This window comes from Macrosteles quadrilineatus, unplaced genomic scaffold (genome assembly GCF_028750875.1).
Source record: "Macrosteles quadrilineatus isolate MER2022 unplaced genomic scaffold, UCM_ALF_1.0 Scaffold_1__1_contigs__length_201487025, whole genome shotgun sequence".
NCBI lineage: Eukaryota > Metazoa > Arthropoda > Insecta > Hemiptera > Cicadellidae > Macrosteles > Macrosteles quadrilineatus.
Genome location: NW_026542594.1, coordinates 185,739,426 through 185,764,673, shown reverse-complemented (window position 1 = coordinate 185,764,673; position 25,248 = coordinate 185,739,426). Strand labels below are relative to the sequence as shown.

General features: G+C 32.5%; 1 protein-coding gene across 6 annotated transcripts in view; it reads left to right on the top strand.

Annotated features, from left to right (window-relative positions):
• Nucleotides 1-22,938, top strand: part of LOC128991695 (paxillin) — a 109,133-nt gene extending 86,195 nt beyond the window's left edge. For 5 of the 6 annotated variants that reach the window (XM_054414827.1, XM_054414797.1, XM_054414816.1 and 2 more), the window contains 6 exons: nt 4,896-5,013; nt 9,532-9,672; nt 10,317-10,550; nt 11,068-11,298; nt 19,421-19,541; nt 20,215-22,938. In XM_054414827.1, coding sequence (XP_054270802.1) covers nt 4,896-5,013; nt 9,532-9,672; nt 10,317-10,550; nt 11,068-11,298; nt 19,421-19,541; nt 20,215-20,360 — 991 coding nt within the window. In that variant the 3' untranslated portion in view covers nt 20,361-22,938. Of the gene's footprint in view, nt 1-4,895; nt 5,014-9,531; nt 9,673-10,316; nt 10,551-11,067; nt 11,299-11,752; nt 12,020-19,420; nt 19,542-20,214 lie in introns of those variants that run through there. The other variant, XM_054414840.1, reaches the window with a different exon arrangement.
• Nucleotides 22,939-25,248: the final 2,310 nt, after the last annotated feature.

The window sequence follows — 25,248 nt, the reverse complement described above, 5'->3', positions numbered from 1 at the left end:
GAATATCAACTGTCTAATTTTCTTTCATGTATCATCGAGTGATCAGACTATTTGTTGAATTTAGCCATAATTTCATGGTGAGCAAACTTAACGTAACAAACCGTGACAAGAATCATAAACCTGGCAGCATCCCCAACATCTAACTACCAAAGCTTCTCTACGTGATGTCATCTCATTTTATAGAGTACTCAAGCTATTTCTGCCCCAACCTCATAATTCCCAATGTTTTAAGTATCGTTTGGGTCATGATACAAACTAAACAACGCTTAGATGAAGATAAGCTGAAACTAATTTGCGGGAACCTATTTTTATAATGGGTAAAGTAGGTGATGTTTTACAAAGGTAGTTTAAAAATTTTACATTGTTTTCCATTTGTTTATTTACTCTTGTAAATTGGCATAGAGGTTTTCTTAAATTCTTCCAAATATTTCAAATCATTTCTGAGTAACGGTGGGTAGATGTCCACATGGCATAGCAATATGTACGTCCTAAGGCTACCTGGGACCATGATTTACCCAAGTGTTAAATTGCAGCCTAGTCACTTCAATAGTTTTTACGTTTTCCTGGAACAAACCAATAAAAAACACAAATGCATCACAATGGATTCGCTTAAAATAATGCCTTCTTTTTTATTTACTGGAACTCATAAGTGAACCAATTTGGGTTAAAGTCCGTCAAATTAGTATACAAGATAAGCAGTTTTTTGTTTTCAAGAAGTATATAGGACTCACAGTACTTTCAGTGGTTTATTTACAAAAAAATATCAGTGTAATATTTTAATAGTCATATTACAATGTAATGTATAGTGTACAGTCTGACTAAGGCGTAATATACATTTCATTTTGCTAAAACTTCAGAATGTTTTGTTGTGTACACAGTATATATGATGTCTTTATTTCTGAATAAATTGATATGATTTCATGTGAATTCATAACAACCTAAGAAAAAATAAAAGCAATAGTAAATAACCATTTTGTTGTATAGTGTTCTTAAAATAATGCTGACACAGTTTTGAAGTAAACATAGTGAGGCCAGTTCATTGTTGTGCTACAAAGTCAATGAAAACAGTGATAAACCAAGTACATTAAACCTTTGGTGACAAATGTATGTTATGAACATACAGAAAGTGCCAACTCTAGTGTCAGCTTGGTTAAAACCGACAATCACTAAGTATTATACAGTAGCATTCCTTTGAATTTAACTATTTAAAACTTTTCATTGTATTCTTCAATTGTGGATAAGACAACCGAGTATCTATTTATAGCCAATAGCTCTGATTACTAAAATACCCCCGGCGCAGCAAACCTGCCGACTAAGCAAATTTCCATTTGTCTGAATTGATTTTTAACTAAACCTAATTTTACTAAACATTAGGTTTAATGAGTACCTAGGTTTGCTGCTACAAGGAAACGAATAAAGTATATTTTTTAGTAAAATATTAATAGCTTAGTATTAAATAAATAAATCTGCTAAGTTTGATAAAAATATATCCATAAACAAGCAAACTACTACATTTTACAATATTCTCTGTAAAAATAGCATGGGAATTTTAAAATTTTTTGAATTTTCTCCGTTACCAATAACTGTACAAAAACACGTTGATATACTAAATTATAGTTTTTTTTAAGCTCTTTAAAAAGGTCTAGAGAGAAATTAAGAAATTGTTTGTGTTGAGGGTCAAAAATAAGAAAAACCATATTAAATTTATAGAATTTAAATTTCAAACATTACCAATGGTAGGTCCTGATTTTTTGTTTGTTTTGCAAAGGTGTCTCTGATTTGGAGTTTAAAGTCAGAAACAGAGTGTTTTTTTTATATAATACATTTTGAAAGTTCTTAAGGAAAGAATTTCAAATTTGTAGCTTATTTGAAAATAACGTCATGAGTGTATTCTGTGGACGCAAAATTAAATTTCCTACCATTTCATCGACTTGAAAACAGTTTTAACAAAACTAAACTGTCTCAAAAAACTGTCGCTTTTCCACTGGTATTATAATGAATAAAATACACTCTGTTACACTATTCACCCTTAAAAATTAGACAAACCATTAGTCAACTTTAGCACATTTAAACATAACTGGACATGAAAATCTCAGGTGTTACATATAACAAAAGGTGTACTTGCAGTATCCAATGTCAATGCCGCAGTGTAATTCTTCATAGGTGTTTGAGACGTAACTTCTATTTGTAAAATACTCAGTGTCTCTGGCAGTCGAGTGTGTGAACAGTGTAGAAATAGTCCAGTGTTGGCACTTTTGTTCTCAAACCCCATTAATCTTGTGTAATGTGTAGCGACCCCCGCAACACACGTGGCAGGTGATAGTGGACATCCAAAACTGACAAATTATTATAATACCATATTGTTATTTTTATAAGTATAATTTATACAGGGTTAGTACGGTCAGGAAAAACCTGGAAAAGTCAGGGAATTATGAAAAAATTCTGGAATTTCTCCTGAAAGACTACTTTTTTACGGATATGGTACATTCTGCACCTAAACATGTTTTTATCAGGGTGATGACTAATGGCAAAAAGAACGACATGAGCACTGATGCACATTTTTATATCTATAGTTATTTATCGGGGTAGTAATCGATATGTACATAGTTTAAAACAAGTTTTGTATTTGGGAGTGATTAAATAATTTAAATATTTACATTTTTCTAATATTTCTTGATTTTGATCGGTCGATATTGACTTGCAGTATACCTGGAAAAAGTATAAAGTCTGGAAAACCTGGAAAAGTCAGGGAATTTTGTTTTCCAAATTTAGTGCCAACCCTGTTTATACTTTTGTAAGTTGTAAAAACAAAACCGGTTTGCTAGGAAAGGGTTTATTTACTACAGTAGACTCCCTCTTATCCGGATACCTTTAATCTGGACATCGGTTTAACCGGACTACACTCGGCAGAAATGACATCTCTTTAACCGGACAATTTTTATCAGCACATCGGTTTAACCGGAATAGATCAGCAGGAAGTGGGCGGTACTGAAACGACTGTTCTTGTGGGATGGATTTGAGACCAGTGATCATGTCTCTAATTACAATTTTCGCCTGAATTTAAGTCAAATACTGTACACAGTATGCATTTAAACGGTCAGTCAAAACTAGTTTTTGGAGACATCGATTTAATCGGAAAACCCGTTATCCAGACTGGCCTCGGTTCCGAGAAGTCCAGATAAGAGGGAGTCTACTGTATTTAATTTTCTGTACATAAAATTTAAACTTTGAAATGGATTTAAATTGGCAAGGTTTTGTAGGTGATTTCCTTTTGAAAGAAAAATAATAAATAATCCAAGATTGCTTAGATAAAATAGATTAAAACTGTATATTATCTGGAAGAGGTGGGTTGAGGCCTCTAGGCGCTTCATCTGGATTGATATGATAGGTTACGTATCATTTTGTCCGTCTTCAGTCTTTAATATAGTCAAGGTTGACTAGTTTCGGGTCAATGACCCATTTTCAAACTCATGTCAAATTGGTTGGTCCATGAAACTGAAGGAAGTCTTTGTTTAAATACATGTTGACACATAAAGTTCACAATTTAACACACATTTATTTCATCTAGATTATAAAATTGTCGCATGTCTAACTCAGTTGCTTTCTTCATATACCTCCAATGCCTAGACACCTGGGGAGCGAGCTGACGTAGTGGTTAGAGGGACGTCAGTCCCTGAGGTCCCGGGTTCGATCCCTGCCAAATCACCAATGGATTTTATCTAAGTGATAATACCGCAACCCCTAGGTCTAGCCTGAAGTAATGTGAAAAACAACCCCGGGCTCGTGCCTAACGTCCTAGGACAAAAAAAAAATTCCTAGACACCTGATAATTGCCAGCTTTCTACTAAACTGTTATTACTCAGGAAGGTGACTCACTCTTAACAGGTTGCTCTTCTTACCTCAAGGAGCTCCTTACAGTCAGAAAGCATTAAAACGACAAATCCCTAAATAGTATTCAAGAATCATTGTGAATTTCCAAATCTGAAGTTTAACGAATGCAGAATCTTGAGCTCTAACCTACTCTACTACAAGAGTGAAAAACATGAAATCCATTTATAAACTTATGTTTTGCTTATATTCGCTTATTAGTAACTGGTTATAGATTATTTCTAAATATGAAGATGCTATAATACTGGTGTTAGGAAAGTTTGTCTGCCACATTTAATTCTGTTATGAACATCTTAAACAAACCGGAGTCAATGAGACAAACTTAATTACATCCATTTGTTATCGTACTCCAAAACTCCTTAACAAAAAATTACAGTTCTTTGTTCTTGTATTCATTTTATTTATAAACACAAACTTTTCTACACATATGTCTGTTGTGTCTAGCATAGTTTGTGTCTATAAAAATATGAATACAAGAACAAAGTACAGTAGTTTTTAGTAAAAGAGTTCTGGAATACAATAACAAATGGCTGTAAATAAGTTTTGCTCCGGTTCGTTTAAGATGTTCATAACTGAATTAAATGTGGCAGACAAACTTTCCTGACACCAGTCCAAAAGCAAAACTTTGTGTTTAAAAAAATCTGTTAACATTTTGTTGTTCTAGAAAACATGTTTATTTACATATTATAGGTATCTATAAGAAAATTATATAAACAACTAAACATTTAAAATAAGTCTTGATTAGCGTTGTAAATGCTGGTGATATATACAGTTTAATAACGTAGCATATATAGCATACTATTGTAAACCTAATAAATTTTTAATTGACTGGTGGACTAAGAAAAAAATATTAAATAACCTAAATATACACATAACAATGCTACAATACAAAATTTGTTGTTAATGAAGATCGAACAGTTTTTCCTACAAAATTTGATTTTCCCTAACATTGAAGACCTTAGCCGACCTGTTGTAATGGTTTTGTTTGATGTAATGTGTTGTTTCAGTGCTGATCACTACGTACATGAGGTGATAATCAAAGAGACCACAACCACGGGTAGACCAACAGCTTCATCTGCTACTAAGGAACTAGATGACCTCATGGCATCTTTATCTGACTTTAAGGTATGTCAGCATGTTTGGTTTTATGCTTCTCTTGAATCTAACATTTGGAACCACTAGTTTTCTCGGTCAAGTTTCTCTAGTGCAAGGCATTCTTAGGAGGCAGTTTTGTGGCATGAGCTCAGGGAAATCATAAAAAATTGTTTTTAGGGTGTTTTACTACCTTTGACTCATTGTATATTATTCATTACATTTCCACATTTAATCTGTTGACAGATTTAGTATGAAAATGAAGGTATGTATCATGTAAGTTAGAGTGGCGTGCAGGATGCGGAAGCACGGAAGAATCGTCCTGCACCGTCGCTTTTGTTGTTTTTCTCAGTCAAGTACAATTAATTGACTTGACTGAAGACGTAGGGCTGCAACAAATACTCTTTACCGCACATGATTTTGGGCCTGCTTTACTTCTCTTCAGATCTTGCCTTCTTCTTGCAGTTCTTTTTACTGTTCCTTCACTTCCTTTTCCTACTTTCTTGCCTGTTCCAGTATAGAGCTCTTTAGCTCCAATATTGCTTTGACCCTTCATTATTCATATTACATTCATTCATTATTCATTCATTGATATTCATTCTTTGAATTATCCAGCTTTATTCTTTCATTAAAGATTTCAACAGGCCATCTCAGCTCTTCTCCACAACTCATTGTTTCTAACTGTGTCTTGGCTTTGGATGTTGAATATTTGTCGGAGACATCTATTTACACAAATCAAGTCGACAAAATACTTATCTTAAATTGATTGCCATTGGATAATAATCTAATACTACTGGTACTAGTATGACTTTTCAGTATTGTTAGTTTTCTCATCCCTCTCGAGCCTCTGTCAGTACATGTCTCTCTCTATACTGGTGTATATAGATGGATTGAGGCTATGACAAAATTGGAGTGTGCTAATGTAAATTACTGATTTATAACTCATAGCCAAGCTAAACTAAAAGGACAATTAATTGTAAACAAACCTTTTAATATGTAACATATTCTTCTCTAGTACTGTATAAAATAATAACAAAAGAAGACAAATTCAGACAAGTGAGTAGCTCATTCATGTTATATATATATATATTTTTTAAATTGGCTGTATCTGGTCCATAAAGATATAAAAGTTTTCTTCTTGAATATAAAAAGTCAATGCTACTTACTACTGTCTATTATCCAAAGTCAGCGTTTTCACACAAACTACAGCGGTTATCGTTGGATAGTGTTGACCGAGTGACATGTTACAGATATTTAGGTCATGGAGTCAGTCAGCTGTTCTCATCTCTCATCTGATTCTCACACCTGTCCTATTACATCCTGTATTTCTAACTAGAAAATTATTCTAAGCAACTCTAAGGGAAATATTTCTTGTCGTTGATCAAATGTAGGCTTTGTCAGAATCGTTTAAACCATTAGGCCTGTCATTGCTATAATAAATAAAGTTTTAAACAGCTGATTAGATATAGTGGATGTCTGGTGATCAGAAAATTTTATGTATGATCCCGAGAAAAGTCAATAGCTTTTTACAGTCCAAAACTGCTCTCAGCTGTTCTTGATAAATTGTGCACATATTAAATTAATCTGAATTAAGAAATAACTGATCTTGTTAATAATAAAGTTATCATTAAATCAAATTTTGATTCAGTCAACACTCATCCTCCACTTATCTACGCCCCCAAAGTGTCGGCATCCTATAATTTAAACTAGATATCCTTTGGTGTATGTACTTTTAATAGTTTTTGACTCCATAAAACCATAGCGTATTCAAATTCAGGGTTGCCACCAGCCATGAAAACCTTGAAAAGCTTGAATTATGCATGAATTCTTGTGACCATTCAAAAAGGCATGGATTATGCATGGATTTCTCCAATGGACCATGAATTTTCAAAATCAGGACCAATTATTTAACCAGTACCATTAAATTTCCCAAGTCCTACGATCAAAAACGATTGCTTAGTTCATTCCAAGTCATCCAAAGATGCTGATGTCAGCTGAGACTTCCTGAGGAATGTATATGGTTCTAAAAATTATTAGTAGGCCTACCCCCCCACGTATGAAAAAGGGGTATAGGGACTTAAATCACAAAAACAGAAGTTTTAGACCATGCACTGAATTGAAACGGGATGCGCAATAAAACCGAATTTCCGACTCTGACGCCTGAGTTTTTTTAGCTTTTTGGATACCATCATATCTTAGTATGTTGTGGAATAAGATAAACCCTAGAATGTACATTTTATGACAATTATGTAGGGGGATAAAACAGGACTTTTTTAGCCGGGTGAGTGGGATTTTTGTTTTATTCCGGTAGAAAGACTGAATTATACCTAGACTTAATATATTTTACAATTCTTCTCCAATGTCTCATGTAGTTATAATACAAGCTGGACCTGTTTTGTTTTCAACTTTGTATTGAATGTTTATAAATCACTCTAAAAAAAGTTGTATATTAGGTATGAAAGGTTATTCAAAAGTAACACACAAAGAAACTGCCTCTTTAACGTCAGTTTATGAAATCAGCAAAACTCAATTGTGTTGAAATTGTATAAGCGCATCGACCATGAATTTTTTTTTTTAACTACCAATGAAAACCATGAATTTTATCATCCCACTATATTGGCAACCCTGAAATTGTTGGCTACCTGAAATATCTTTAATTTGTCTTTCATACAATACATATCCAGTAAAGCAATGCTTCTGTAAACTGTATTTCCAGAACATGACATGAGTGGCAAGTATTGATGTCCTTCTTCAATGTCAAAAAGCTGTTAGTATTCATTGGCACTAAAATCTCATTATTCTCGCCCTGACAAGCTGTGAAGGTATCTCAGAAAACAAACCCAATGTTGACCTTTAAACTAAAATTATCTTTTTTTAAGCAAACAGAATTTTAAGAAACAAGTTTTGGAAGTCAGGTTTTTTCATACCCCTCTGGTCCAATTAAAAAATATATATCTTATAAGCAAATGCGGTAAGGGTCCTTACCGTACTTCTCTGTGCCACAGTAAAGTTTGTGTAAATGAAAGTTTCTATCCTTTAGTCCAGTACTGCTTAGTACCTTTGATCTTTTTCCCATGTATTATGCAGGTGGAAAAAGCAATATTGTGGAGACTTAACGCAGGATAGTTTAACACTCTGTATAGGATCACTGGAAGTCTTATTGATTATTGCTTTTCTGTAAAGTGTTCTATTCTATAAATTTACACAGTTAAAGGCTCCAATCTGAGGATAATTGCTCAAAAAAAAGAACAAGAACACCACTAGTGCAAGCCAAATAAAAATGTTTTAAAGTTTATTTTCTGTTACATTTCCACTTTCGCTCAATTTCACTTGCACCAGCCGCTCCATCACTGAGCCATGTGGCAGATTTGTTGTTCTTCGTCGGCTCCAATAATAAACGGTTTCTCTCGGCTATTTCTGTTCCTTTGTGATCATTGTTTACATCTCTTGACCCGATCTAATCGACTGAAACTGACTGTGTCATTCTTGTTGCGTTCAGTTGTGAAAAACATATTTTTTATGTTAGTGCTGGGTCTTTAATTTTATCGTTTTAGTATTTATTTATAGGTATATAGCTTAATTTGAATTGTGTTATGTTTTAGATGCTTTTGAACATTGTTGTTCCCAAATAGAGTTCAAAGTCAATTTATAATTTTGTACTTTCGTCTAGAACAAAACTAATTTAAAAAAAACTACAAACATACCGGTACCTAAATTTGAAAAAAAATTATAATACAAATAATTAATAATTTTATAATTTATATACACTCTTGAAGGAAAATATTTGCGACAAATATTTTTCCAAGCAAGACGACCCACCTTTATCAACAGGTTCTCACAAAGTTATCACAAAATCGTGCCAACCCAGTAATTTTTCAATATTTAGAAACGGGGGCAGGGTTGATTGTAATTCTGCCAGTAGAACCGCGTCGCCTTTCTTGGGACTTCTGAAAATAGCTAGGTGGGGAGGGGGTCTGGAGGGGAGTTATTTCGGTCGGGGAGTTGCCGTGCCGGGGGGTGACAAGGGGACGAGGGGGGTGTAGGCGTTAGAGAACCTACAACGCCCGCGACTGCTAACGTTTCACTACTCGTCCGGGCTCTTGTGAAGGAACACGTAATGCCTACTTACGCTCCTTATGACACTAACATGTTGTACTTAGCGCTTCAGCCACCTGCTACTCACATGTATTACGCTTTCATTACGTATTTGTTATTGTTTTTGTTTACAGTGATACGTACTGTACTTAGTCTATTCTTGCTTTACATTCTAAAAGTGAAACTAAAACAATTTCCAAAAATATTGTACCTAATTTATTATTGAATATTAATATTTTATTTAGAATTCAGAATAGTTTAACTTTGTCATTTTGTGTACAGCGTAACATTTTTAGTAGTATATTTTAAGATTTTTTACAATAATATTTTACAAATGTATTTGAACTATTTTCTGGAATTTCCAATGATTTAAAATAGGCTTTAAGTAACCTAACCTTTTGCATAGTACAAACTATTTGTCTATATTTAAAGCCTGACAGTGTGGTTGGTTGGCAGGTTTCATCATCCCCCGCTACTGCTCGATACACAGAAACTACTACCACCATCACAGAGTCAGCCTACGCCAAGCCTTCCCGCAGCAAACAGAAGCAGTTGGATTGTATGCTCGGCAGCTTACAGGCAGACATGAGTAGACAGGTATTTTAACAACTTTTGATTATTTTTTTGTTTTGAAATCAATTCTAAACCCTCAAAGGAAAGTAGTTTAAAATCATGTAACTTTTTGCATGGTTTTAGTCTTTTAAGCACTTGCACTAAACCTAAACTCTTTAAAAAAACTTTCATAAAAATGTGTTTTGAATCTTGTCGGATTATAATGTGTATTATTACTACTGAAACACAGAAAGATTTATTTTTTATTTTTATTAAATCAGTTTTCTTTGTAATTTTAAAACATACAGTTAAGAAATAGTCTGGATCGTATTTTTCATATTTATATATTTTAAAACTATTGTTACTTATTCATAATAAGTTTCCTTGAAAGTATTGCAAAATAGCAAGTACTCTGTCAATAAGCTAATGGATGTAGTATTCATTGGACTTTTGGATCAAGTCCAATATCACTTTTACACTAAAACTCTTTTAACTATCTAACTTCACTTTCTTTTAATTAGAATATACTCTGAAGGATCTTTTGCACTCCTCAAAAATGCATCGTAATGTATGTCACTTATATTTTTTTGAACAAACTTTATTAAATTTCGATTGAGTGATGTCAAAAGTTGTACAACTTTTCGTGTTCTTGATATATTGTTTACTTGGATGTTTGTTATTCGCCCCAGGGAGTTAACACTACACAGAAGGGCTGCTGCAGTGCCTGTGACAAGCCCATCGTCGGTCAAGTGATCACGGCACTCGGCAAGACTTGGCACCCGGAACACTTTGTGTGCACCCACTGCCAGCAGGAACTCGGCACCCGGAACTTCTTTGAGAGGGACGCACACCCGTACTGCGAACCAGACTATCACAATCTGTTCTCCCCGAGATGTGCCTACTGCAACGGACCCATTCTCGATGTAAGGACTGGTATATCCTGACTATTCCCAATCAGAAACTGTGGTTGAAGATAGTAATTTTAGCTTATTTATTTACTTCTTTTCGTATGCTGGACTTTGTTATTGTAATTTAGCATGCGCAATGAGATTCCAACACATTTTTAGTTCACGTTTGAAGTACACAATTCCAGCATTAGTCATTTACAATGTCAATATGTTAATTTCCTAAATGTTGAATAAAATTTACTGTTAAAGTTGTTGGCTTAAAGTATGCTTTTAAGGATTCAAGTCCTTAAAAGCCCCAATTAGCTCTCCAACCACCGAAATGTCCTGATCAGGTTACTTTATCACAGATTGTATAACCTATTTCAACCTAGGTCATTCATTTTTCCAAGAGCTTAAATTTGATGAACTGAGATGAGCGTACTAAAAAAGGCCAAAAGATCAAAGTAGCAAGGACTACTAGAAAACAAAACTCATCAAAAAAGTATCATTGGTATTAAATCAATTTTCCTATCCAATAAGACTGTTTTTGCAGAAATGTGTGACCGCCTTGGAAAAGACGTGGCACACGGAGCACTTCTTCTGCGCCCAATGTGGTAAGCAGTTCGGTGAGGAAGGGTTCCATGAGCGAGAGGGCAAGCCATACTGCCGGGACGACTACTTTGACCTGTTCGCTCCTAAGTGCGGTGGCTGCAACCGTCCAATCATGGAAAACTATGTAAGCGCTCTCAGCTCACAATGGCACGCTGACTGCTTCGTCTGCAGGGTATGTATAGTTCTTGGTTGGTGCTTGGTGGTAGATAATTCACTTGTAAAAGTTAAAACATTTACTGTCCAAAAGGTTGGATAGTAATTTTCCTTATTTTAGTAAAAGATTTGTTTGAGGGTAAACTTCAGTGAATAAAGTTACAGTTACCCTTTCAGAAGACTTTGTTTTTTGTAATTGGGCTATCTAAATTGTTTTATTACTAGATTTTGACATTACCAAATGAAGTGAAAACACAACATTACATTATGAACTGTATTTCTTATATAGTTGTCTTCACTGTTCATTCTAAGGTAAGTGAGGTAAGTCAAATGTATCTTACACCAACACACTCTAACAACACAGAACATTCTGCAACTGTTCACCGAGCCGAGGAAATACTAACCTATTACCAGAGTCAGCTTGGGTTGTGTGAGAGTTATGACCGTTGTCTTACGATGTATATAATCCTCAGGATTGTAAGAAGCCAGTCACAGGCAAGAGTTTCTACGCCATGGAAGGGAAACCAGTTTGCCCCAAATGCGTCGGAGTAGATGAAGAAGAAGAAGACTGAGTTACATTTTTATTGTTATGATTTTCCTTTCACCTTCTCCACTCCTCCTCGCCCAGTCACCATATTTATGTCCGATCTTCGCTTCTCCTGAGTTATTAATATTGTTAATATTTATATTATTTGTATTGTTGTTTATAGAAAAATAAATATTTTTACTGTTTGAGTAAATATTATTTATTTGTTTTTAGTTTAAGGTGTTTTGAAACAGGGTAGTACAAAGTTGATGGAAGTTCTATTTAAAATGGAAAGTAATAATTATAAAAAAAATTATTTCCAACTGTTTTAATTCAAAGAATATACAGATTATTAAGTGTAAACTTGATCATGAATGTTAACAAATAAAAATTAAAACTTTTACAAAAAAAATTTATCCTGGTAAAATATTTATGATAATGAATACCTAATATATTTTTTATTAATTTATAATAATGATGAAAACACTACAATATAAACAGTAAAAAGTGAAAGATTTGGTAGAATCTATTGACTTTGCCTGTTTCACAAGTCACAAGAAAAGTAGGTATATTATTAATGTATTAAATTTGACTTACAGTATCTAAAGTTTTTAAAGATATATGCTCTTGAAACATTTTCCTCTTAATATCAACAATCATAAATATTGTAGAGCTTCAATATCAAACACAAATTACATTTTGATATTGTTTTGTTGGTTGGTCCCACACCAACTGTAAGTATTCAACAAAGAGAAAAATTTAATAACGATTATTTTTTATGATACTAAAAAAAAACACAATAATTGGCGCAGTGCAGAAATTGTTTCAAAAGAATAAAACTCAGTAAAATATAAATCATTTTGAATTTTTATTAAAAATTAATTAACTGTAGGAAAAGTGAAATTTTTCGTATGTCCATGCAAACTTCAAGTTATAATACATTAAAACTTCTAACATAGCTAGTGAGGAATGAGTAACGTTGAGGTTGGAGCTTCTCGTTAGATGGTCAGGTTCAAATCCCTCCGATCACCAATGTCTTTTAAAGCAGGTGTAACTGTCCAAAAACAAAGTATAGGTCTGCGGGACAAGCAGACCTTTCCCTATAGTGGATAACGCCCTCCAATAGAAGCATTGTGAAATTTGGTTCAAATTGTTAAGTCCAGTTGGTCTTTAAAGTCTTATTCATTGACAAACGTCTAGTAAACGTTTCTTTCCTTATTTAGTTTACGAAACATATTTTAAAATATTAGTCAATAAGCTGTTTAATGAGGTAGATCAACAAAATATATAGCTTTTGTTGTCCTAGTACTTTAGGCATTACTTTCGGGTCGTTTTTGTCATTACTTCAGGCTAGACTTAGGGGTTGTGGCATTAACACTTGGTAAAATCCATTGGTGGTTTTGAGGGATTTGAACCCGGGACCTAAGGGACCAAAATGTTACACTCTACCAGACTATCCCACTTGCAGACAAAACTTACATTATCCAATTCAAGCAGGCCTACCACACTTTTTTACCAAGTTTCCTTACAACAAGGAATATTTTAAGGCTCAAAAATGCATATGAAGATTTTAATCCACATCATATATAAGTTCTTTGTTTATCCATACAGTACTTAAAAAAAAAAAAAAAAAAAAAAAAAAAAAAACTGATGTCTTGAAATATACAAACTTTGATGGAGGCTCCAATCTCAGTAACCATGACCTAGCTAAGGTCAATTATTTAAGAAGTTTTGGTTAGTCAAAACTTTTACAGTTTGATTTAATGATGTTTGAAACTGTATTCAATTAAACATTTCTTACAATAAAAAGCAAAACTAGTTAAAATTGTAAATTTAAATTGATGAAAAGCCCCATTTCATGACATCTTGTAGGCTTCTTTGTTTAGAAAGACATTACACATAACCACTGTCCATTAACAAGATTATACACAAATTTAAGACCTTAAAATATCAAGTTATCTAATTTACAAGACCATGCATTGTTTGACTTAAGTGAAACAGGTGTTACTTTATTACTCGTTTTGCGGATTTTCTTTATATTAACAAACCTTTCTTTAACATTACAAAACTGTTTCACAGATTTCATTAGAAAGGCCTTAATTCTCAGAAAAATTGCACAAGTAGGATGGTTAGAAATGCAAAAGGTATTTTACTATTCTTTAAAATTAGTTAAAATTAAATTATCATAATGGCAACACAGTTGTATAGTTGTATAGTTTATTTCTGAATAAATTGGTACAAGTTCCATTTCAGTTGAAGAGGCAATGAGCAATATATGTTTGTGACATTGGTTTATTTATTTAATATTTATCGGTACTTATTAGGAGTTGAATGAGAAAACTAAAGGAAGACATTTAGAGTATTTTGTCAACCGAATCGGCAAAAGAAATTCAAGAAAGTCTTGAAGCTATAAAAAAGACATATGATGATGTCATGGATTTCAAAAGTCAAAGAAGATATGAGAGTTACTTGTGTCAATTAAGGATTTGCATGATAAAAGAAGCAAAAGTAAAACTAACAGATTTTAAGATAATTAAAATGTATATAGTCAATGATTAAAATCAAGATTAACAGAAGAAAAAGACAAGTGATAAAAAAAGAATCCATATTCGATAGAATGGAGTAGGATTAGGTTGAGAAAAGGTGAATGAACTCTAAAACAACAGACTCTACAGTGGCCAAAAGCGGTCTTAAAATAATATTATAGGTAAATTGCAGAAACCAATTAAATTACCCATCTGAAACCCCTTTCAAAATATAACATTTCTATTTGTAACTACAGTACTATGAATAAAACTTTCAATTGCTATAAATATTATCTATATCTATACTATTATATAAAAATCTAATGGTGTCTGTCTGTATGTGTATTACTAATAGGTGCAAAAACTACCGAACCAACTGGGCTTAAATTTTACAAAAATATAGCTATCATACCAATAACCATTATAGGACTATTCACATTTCGATACTGACCGTAGGCTTTGCCCCTTTGGCTTTAAAAGTTCTGAGGTGAACATTTTAAAAGTAAATATTGATTGGTCTCCATGGCTGCGATGATAACTCTAAAAATGTTTGTTTACATTTGCTTTGACATTTAAATGTAAACAAAAAGAACTGCTAAACTGCATATTTCACAATTTCAGACAGCTGATTCAAAGAAATTAAATATACTATTTTCCATAACTAATGAGGTAGGCTTATTAATCTAACCTTTTATCATGGATTATTTATTCTAAAACAATGTCAATCATTATAGAAAAAAATATTCTATAACCGTTGCTGTATCAACTCTGGCTCTGCTTTAGATTTTTTAAAGCGTCTAAGTTATGAAAATAATGTTATTGATATGTTTTTATGGAAACAGTATGAAAATTACAATGTATAGGCTAGATGTTTTGTGTGAATTTGGAGGCTACTTTAAACAAATTCTAACTGCTTAACATGTGTTTGATTAACTTAACATAACTTGCACATCACATTGTTTTTTATATGTATATTTAGGTAAAGTTATTGTGTTTTGCTAAACCCATGCTTCAATTAAACTAAAGAATATCATCAATAAGTAAATTGTACGTTGATTTTTGTTTTCTAAAATATGTTGTATATGTGTAACTATATTTAATTATCAAATGGTAGTACAAAATACTTTTATTTTATATTAACATAGCTTTCAGTTAACATTTACTTTATTTGATACATTTATTATTTGTGTTTTGCCACACCACTGATTAAATTAAACCAAGGAAAATATCATAAAACTAAGCAGTACCATTGACTAAAGTTGATACAGTTGTTGTATTATTAGTCAAAGGCAGTACACAGTGTTCTTTTGTTTCTAAAATCAATGAAATATCTGTTAGTATGTTTACTTAATGGTAAGTGTGAAAATGTAAAGGCAATGGTCTATGAAAGAAGGTCTTAAAAGAACTGTTTTGTATATTAAGTTGTTTGTTGATATTTTTGTATAGTAGAATCAGAGATGCAATGCAACATATACTGTATTTGCTATTACATTTTTTAGTTCTTGATACTTTGATAACCATATTAGATTTGTCTCCTGTCTTTAATGCTAAATAATTTGTTTACAACTTTTTATAGTAGGTACCTATATATATATAGTTTCTTTAATATTTCAAAATACTGTATTGATAAGGAACAGCAATATTTCTAAGGCTTATAACAGCTGACTTAGTTTTGCTAATGATTTATTGTGAGTGAAGAAACTGAAGATGGAAGGATTTGTGATTTAATATAAAGAAGAGTGAAATTTAAAAAAATGTTCATTTAAATTTAATAATTAGTGTTTTTGCAACTTCAAAATTGAAATTTAAAATGTCAATAATAAATTAAAAGATATGTAATTAAGGGAGATGAAGGTAAATCATGTATGTAAAAGTTTTATTTGAAGATTTGGTAAGTTTTTTCTCACATCAGCCTAGATAAGATTTAAAATTAATCAAAACCAAAATGGTGGTATCCACTACTTACCAGATTTAAAAGTCATAACTTAAACGTTTCTATTAAGGCTATAAAAGTTGAATTTTGTTTCTAAAAGGGTTGGCAGATGTGTAACTATTATATGCAACAGATATAAAGATTAAAATGTTTCCATTTTGTGTCCTCTTCCCGTTGCAAAGCACGGGTACAACAGCTAGTTTTTGATAAAAGATTATTTTTATAAAAGTTATACCTTAAGTATTCCTTTTGAGGAAGTGAAACTTGGAATTTCCGTTATATTAAAAAAAGCAGCTATATATTTTTTAAGGTTATCAAGTTCATTTATAATTAGCAGGATAATTTGTACATTAAAACTAAACCATTTTTGTAGAATAATGGGAATGTTTGATACAAATCTATTTATTATGTTGCTGACAGATTGTTTACCAATTGCAATGAAAATACACACTCAAAACTCATGAAGCACCAAAATATACTCTATATTGGACAAATAAATCATACCTTAAAACTGTATTCAGCCGATCCATAAGGATAATTTATGTATATGGAACTACTAGCAGAGTGCCCGTCCTTCGTACGGGGTTGGCAAATAAGTATAAAATGCTTTTTGCAGTGTGCTCATGCTTTGCGTTTGCAATGGGGTAGGAGACAGTTTGATAAAATTTGGTTCTTTAAATTTGCTGTATAGCCTACTATAGTATTACACATCTACCATAGCCATAATGTTCTACCACTTCCACTTCACCAAAGCAATAGAGAAAACTGAATTATAAAAATTCGCAAATTATCACTAATCATTCATGAAATGAAAAACATAAACATAGCTGTTAACAATCCTACTTTGACAGGTCTCATTGCGTATCACAGTTTTTTGTTGCTGCTTAGTTCAAATTAGCTGTTCTCATAAATGCAAACAAAATAATAGTGCTGCTCCTTTTTGGTAAATCTTATAACTTTTTAATGCTTTTGCATATCATAGAACCAACTTTTTTAGTTGAAACAGATGACTAAATTCTTTAATTCCCTTTAAATATTAATACTCATAAGGTTAACATGGGGAACTACAGAGCCACTGGGGCGGAGCCCGAAAGGATTTTTGAGATAAGAATATGCCTATATGTTAATCGGGAATATCAGCTATCATCATGAAAATTTTCAGCCCAATCCGTCCATTAGTTAATGCGTGATTGAACTTCAAACAAATAATCAAACAAACATTCAAACACACAAACTTTCACATTTATAATATAATATTAGTATATGATATATAATCTGAGACATAAAACATGTACCTATTCTTCATTTACAGATTACAGTTAATTTCTTGCCGAAGTTTATATTGCTGCCAGCTGATGACGAATGTTCTTTGATCTGTTTTGGTTTGCAGTTTGCACTCGTTGTTGATCTATTTACATTCAACCTTGGTTTGCTTTCTTAGTTTTCCGCATCACAGCTGTGCAGGTGCACGGAGTTGTATTTTCATAATATCTATAGTTATTTAATACGCAAGCAGGTTTTTTGTGACAATTACTCCTCCGAACCTACTGAACCGATTGACATGTTTTTGGTGTCATTGAGAAAGACGTGAATTTGTGCAGGAAACTTTCTTTTTAGGGAAATAATTAGAGAGTGAAGCCCTGGGGCCCTTTAAAGTTTTGTATTTCTCCATAAGATTAACATGGGAAACAAAAATGTTTATGAAACTCCAGCTGTTGTCAGAAATTAAAAGTGAGAAGAAGAACATAATTGTAAACAGTCAATAAATTTGCTAATTTAACAGTTTGCTACAAAAATGTACCGACTTGGTTGAAATGAAATATTTACTATTTGAATTTGGGTTGGTGTAAATATTACAATGGAAAAAGCGAGAGAGCCTGGATAAATTGATATAATCTGTTATGTACATCTTGAGTATATATCCATAATTTTTGAGTCCAATCTTTTAAAGTCATCAGAAATAATGACTGTTATTCATTTTAAATAACGCCTGTAATACTTAGCAATTGCTCGAATTCGAGCAACGGGGACACTAGTTTTTATTAAAATGCTGTAATGTGAACAATTTGTACTCATAGAGATGTATTTGAACTACATTTGTAAAAAGAATGTCTTATATGTTCTTTGTTGTTTATGGTGTGATTGTTTTGTAAAGTACAGGGTGTCCCGGAACTCTCTACCAATATTTTTGGGCATTGATCCTGGGTAAGAAACGTACCTAAATATCATATTTAAATTGTCCGGAAGTCCTTAGTTACTCACACAGCCGCCATTTTGTTTTGTTTTTCAGTTATTAATTTTTTTCTAAAGAATGGTTAAACATACGAAATGGAAACTTTGCACAAACATTTATGACAACTAGACAAAGCTACAAAAAAATTATGACGATTTTTCAAATTCATAAAACAAAATGGCGGCCATTTAAAATTTTCTTTCTTAAATAACTCAAAACCCATTGCTTTTACAAAAATTTTAAATGGCCGCCATTTTGTTTTATGAATTTGAATAATCGTGATAATTTTTTGGTAGCTTTGTTTAGTTGTCATAAATGTTTGTGCAAAGTGTCCATGTCATATGTTTAACCATTCTTTAGAAAAAAATTAATAACTGAAAAAAAACAAAATGGCGGCTGTGTGAGTAACTAAGGACTTCCGGACAGTTTAAATATGATATTTAGTTATGTTTCTTACCCAGGAGCAATGCCCTAAGATATTGGTAGATAGTTCCGGGACACCCTGTATATTTGCGGAAATGTTTCACCTAGAATCTAGAATAGTAAAACAGAAGTTTTATGACATTTGTAGATCGGAATCTCTTGTCTTTAGGTCTATATTGCTAGTACTCAGAATGTAAGGTTTGTGAGTGTGTAGGGTATTGATCGAACAATGTTCATTGATCTATAATTTTTCCTTCTAAACAAATATTTGACTATTTTAAACATTTGTTTTTTACAGATATAGTTTTTTTTTTCTGGCACAGCTTGATTTATGTACTAATCTTTTTATGTTTCATGTTCTTCCTGACATCAAGAATGGGTCACATTCTGGACTCAAAAACATTATGACACTCCCGTTCCACTAATCAGTGAGAAAAAATGTTTGTATTAAACCTATATACAATAAGAGTTTACCTAATATAATGTGTTTTCTGTTGGTAGGACTGCAGGCAGCCGTTTCACGGAGGTTCGTTCTTCGACCACGAAGGTTTGCCATATTGTGAGACACATTATCATGCTAAGAGAGGGTCGCTGTGTGCAGGATGTCATAAACCTATCACAGGTATTGTAATATAACGTAACTCATCCATCTATTAGTACGATTACGATTGTCCAAATATTATACCACGGTTTTTGTTATGATCGCAGGCTTTTCTGAATGAAAAAATTCCTCTGTGGCACTTAGGAAAAACACTGTATGAAAAGATTTGAAATTTTTGGCTGACCTCAAAAGACCTGAAGACTTTCTTCCACCCTCTTTGGTTGAAAACACTGTCAGTGTCAGTATTCTAACTTAGTATATAAAGTAAAAGTATGGATTTTAAAGGTTGTACAGTTGAGTTGGTTTATTTTTCCAAAGTGAATTCAAGTACTATCTACTAACACTTGGCTAAATTAATTAAAACCTACCTTGCGTTTTATGTTACTACATCCTTAAAATATTCTAACATAGTTTTTAAATTGATTTCATTTTAAGATACACAATTATTGTTTTCATTTCAGCTCTAGTGGTAGATTTATTTTACATGTCATAAAAATTATTGTATTGAAAAAGAGTTATCATTATTATTTCTCAAATATTTTCTTGAATACAGAGTATATTGCATTTTCTTAGCTTATTAAATCTGTAGCCTATTACATTGTTAAACCTGAGCTCCACTCTAAATAAGATGCAAATAGAATCTACTCAATGAATGCAATAAGATATTATCTAATCCACAATATATCTGTTACAGGACGTTGTATCACTGCTATGTTCAGAAAGTTTCATCCGGAACATTTTGTCTGCGCTTTTTGTTTAAAGCAACTAAACAAGGGTACATTCAAGGAGCAGAACGACAAGCCATACTGCCATTCTTGTTTTGAAAAACTATTTGGTTGAAACCAACTGCGGTCTTAAATCTATAATTTTTAATAATGTAACGCAGCTTACTTGGATTGTAAAGATCCGTTTTAACACTTGAATCGTAACTCGTACAAGTAACGTTAACTTTAAGTTTGTCAAACAAACCAAGTTTGTTACTCTTACTTGTTTTGAGAACATTTTTAATTAGGTTAAGTTTGAAATGAAATTTAAGTTTAAAATTAGATATTCTTCTCATTAAAAAAAATCTTTGAAGGAAACATAACATATTATAGTAGAACCTTGATAACAAATTTCTTTGGGTATGATAAGGTAAGCATTTATTTTTATTTTACCCAGATCCATTTGTTATTTACGTTTGCTAAGTGGTTGAACTGCATGAAATCAACTTGCTTTATCAGACTAGACTATAGTCTCAATACCACCTTTCCCTCAAAATGGTCAAATGGCTTTAAGGTCCATTAGCATCTCCATAACTGTCCTCTCAAGGAGTCGGCGAGAAAAAGATAAGAAAGTTAGTGTTACTCAAAACGATACCAACAAACTACAAACATTACTTGTATCAAGATCATTTGCTATCAAGGATTTTGCAGTATCATGGAGGTTACATTTAAAGGGGTTAGAGAAATGCATTTTGTTATCTTGGTTCTGCTGAAGATTCAAAATTCCTGGATTTGACCATCACTAAGTATTAACTTAGTGATGGTCAAATCCAGGAATTTTGAATCTTAAACATTTGAGTCCTGATATTTGAAAGTAAACTTTAGCTGTAATACAGTACAGAACCTATTGTGAAAGTTGATCCATATTATTTACTGTGTAGTTATATATTCTAAAAGTTATGATGGATTTTAAAACCGGTTTCCTCCAGAATCATAGCAACGTCATGATTATCTTTCTCCCGAATACATTTCACTACCAATAACAAAGAAAAACTGACAGGCATTCAAGCTAAGGCTAGCACAAAGTACCTTGGTGTCATTATGGAATAACTCACATAGAAGCAACAGGTAACAACCCTGTGCAAGAAACCATGCTCTGGAATCAGGAGAATGATGCACATTGTGTGATCTGAATGCAACAAAAACTGCTTACCACTCTCTTCTCGAGAGCCACCTTATGTAGGGCAAAGTGGTACAGAGAGGAACAACCAATACTAATCTGGAGATGCATCAAAAAAGGGCGATAAGATGTCAAGAAAGCTGCCGTGCTGCATTTAAAGAACTGAAAATGCTCAAAGTGACATATCTTTACATATGCAATACTTCATTCAGATTCTATTTATCAAACAATAAATGAAGACTTGCACCTTTACCATACAAGAGACACTTCGAATTTCCCACTCCCAATACTCCGACTTATCCATCCTATAGGGGAGCACTGTTCAACTACCACCTTTCAAGCAACCTCAAGGGGAAAAAACGGCTAAAAAGTTAAAGAAAACCCTTACAGCATGATTACTGGATAGATTATATTACACAGAAAAAATTGTTACTAAATCAACTATAATATTTTTAATTGACACATTGTACTCTATTCTCTAAGAATATGTAAATAAAGTATATTGTCTCTAATCACAGAAACATCTGTATGCTTGTGATCATATTTTAGTTTACGGGTCTTAATAATTCATGTACATCCCGGCTAAAAATCTTTTCAGGATTTAAACTTTATATCCACGTTCCACTACCTTGAATACATGGTTGGTGGTAGCATATACAAATGGTGGTTGTAACTAAATGTAAGATTCGAGAATCAAATCTTTTCCTGAAATTCGTTGGAATTGAGATTCAGCTTTCATGCATCTCTGGTAGGCCCATCATTTATCAAAAATTTTGTAGTTGGAAGCATTTGATTGTACTTTATTACAGCGGAGTGCATTCATCCATGTACTATCTGTAATAATAAATTAATTGACAGAAAAAGAAACACCTTTAACAATTTTATTAGTGTTAGACATTTGTAATTTAACATGTGTTCATGTTTTGTTGTATTTTATTGTTGATTAATTTTAGTAATAAGGATTTGAACAGGATAAGTATAATCCATAGATAACTGTACAGATTAAACAGAACGGTGGTAATGCATGTTAAATGGTCAAGTTAACAGTGTTTACAATTGTTTTATTTTTTTTAATTATTATTATATTTATTATGTAATCAAACTTTTGCATCACTAAAGTACCCTGTATTTGAAAAATATTTTTTCTATGATTGAAAAGATAACTTGCATTTGATAAAAATGATACTATGTGTCCATTTTTACAGAACACTTTGAAACAATGTGATTTTTATCTTTTTATAACAATATATATCTTTCAATATGTTTATTGTCTTTATTTGTTTCTTTCTTTCCTGTGATCAATACTTTCTGATTCGAGGATTTGTTTTAAAGTCATAATTAAATTTAGGTGGTTTTGTTTTGGGACTAAGAAGTAATCTTTTTTCAAACCTACTTAAAAATCAAATTAAATTCAATAATATAGTATAGTAAATAATAATGTAATCTAGTGGTATGTATCATAATATCTTTTCTGTTAAAATAAGTTGTTCTTCCAAATATAGTGTTTAATTACAGTATTGTTTGATTTCATGTACCCTGAATTTAATTTTTTTTTCTACCACGTGGCAAACTCCTCTGTACGAATACCCTGTGAAATTGATAATAATTATATCTTAATATGTAATCCCATAAAAAAAATAAAAAATAAATAAACACACACTGAGATGCTCAATGCCCCCCCCCCCCCCCCAGTAGTGCCGGACACCCGCAGGCTCAATGTCACCCTGCTATTGGCTTAAAAACTCCTTGGATATTATTTTATTAAAATATAATATTTTTGGTAATACAGTAACAAACGTTGTAAAGTTAACAATAATTCATTCCTTTAAAGATTATCGGTCACAGTAGTTATGAAATGTTTCTTTCGCTTCCTTTAAATCTCATACTAACCATTATTGGACTCTGTTGTGTGTCTTCACCAGTGTCATTTTTAAACTAAGGAATCACAAACACTTACGGGAAAGCCGTAAAATCTCTTTAATTTCTTGTGGTTATTCAGAGGCCTCTCACTGATTTCCAAGACAAGTTTCATGGTTTCCTAAAACAAACCAGTGTGCTCAAATAGAAGAACAATTTTCCTATCTTGTTCTTTGGTATAAAACAATACATAGATGTTTGCGTAGTCGACAAAAACCTCTGTACAAGTCTTTATTTGACAATAAGAGAGCACCAGCTGATGCGGGTCGCCGGAATTTCATCCCCCTGGGCGAAGCTGACGTCACTATGACGTAGTAACCTGAGTGGCCAAAAGTTTGTTCGCGGCCGGAATTTCACCCCCGTGGATTTGGAAGTCTAATGAAAATAGCCAGAGCGTGATTAATTAGATTAGCGATAAAACCGGAATTTTACCCCCTGTCCATATAACTAGCGTTTAGACAACTGAAGATGTACAGGCCGGATTTTTACCCCCGGATTTTTACCCCCCGGAATTTTACCCCCTGGCCAATTTTAGAAATAGAATGATTGATTTTCTTATTTCTGTTTTTAATTAATTGTATGGATTTCATTATTTAGTAGCCTATCTTTATTTATTTATTTTGTAATCTCAACTAGGTAAGTAAAAAGAATTTGCTGTTTAATTTTGATGTTCGGGATTTGCGTTTGGGGCCAACTGTTGGTTAATAAGTATGTAAAATAAACTGAGTAGCTCATTTAAATGATAATTGGGTGAAAATTTCTTCGTAAAGAAACAATTAGGCATATTTTGTTATTGTTAAAATACAAACGAAAAACATTGTTTTAACACGGTTGTATAATAAATTGTTAAAGAAATCTTTGAATCAATTAACATCCTGATGTTTGTTTATACATCATATTAATCAACAGTTGGCTTCAAAGATTGAATCCTGCCTGATACTAGAATCTCAAAAGTCAATGGTAAAATCAAAAACCTGTTTGATTAGTTGATGTTACAAATAAATTAAAATAGGCTACTTAATAATAAAATGTTTACTATTAAATTAAAACAGAATGAAGGTAATGAATCATTCTCACTAATTTATATATCTGGCCAGGGGGTAAAAATCCGGGCCGTACACTCTACGTTTTTATAATTTGATGTGTTCTGATTAAATTCACAACCGTGAAAATATATGTTTAATTCCGCATTTAATCCATCGAGCTGATGTCACAAAACTCAAAAGTTCGCGGCCGGAATTTTACCCCCTGGTTTGTGACGTCACGTTTGTTCAGGGGGATAAAAATCTGCTACCCCGCTGAAGCTGCCTTTTGCATTCATGGTGTGAACTAATTTTAAATAACTTCTTGATCAGCATCAAGTGTTATTAATGTGTTATTAAATTACCTGAAATTACAAAAATATGTTAGATTACACTTGTAATAATATATCTACACTTACTGTTTACTCATAAGGCGGTAAATACATATAAAAGATGGTAAAGTGGTGATCGATTTTGATTGAACACTCCAATCATCATCATACCCTATTGGTGAATGTCCAACAAAATTGTATGTCATGCATTCACCTATTGGGTCTGATGATGATTGGAGTGTTCAACCAAAATAGATCACAACTTGCCAATTTTTATATGTATTTACTGTTTTGTAAATAAACAGTATAAGTGTAAATATATTAATTATTACAAGTGTTATTTGACGTATTATTTTTTTAACTTTCAGGTAACTAATTTTAGCGAATTTCCCAATAGGAAGTAGCTAACACTGAATGTGGCACAGTAAGGCCTAGACCTGGCACTGGGACTGACTTCCCCCTATAAATGGAAAAATAATACAATTTACAATAACTTTTGAACCGTAATTTTTACAGAAATGGGAGTTATACCAAAGGGCTACAACATACTAAATTTTTATCAAAATCGTACAG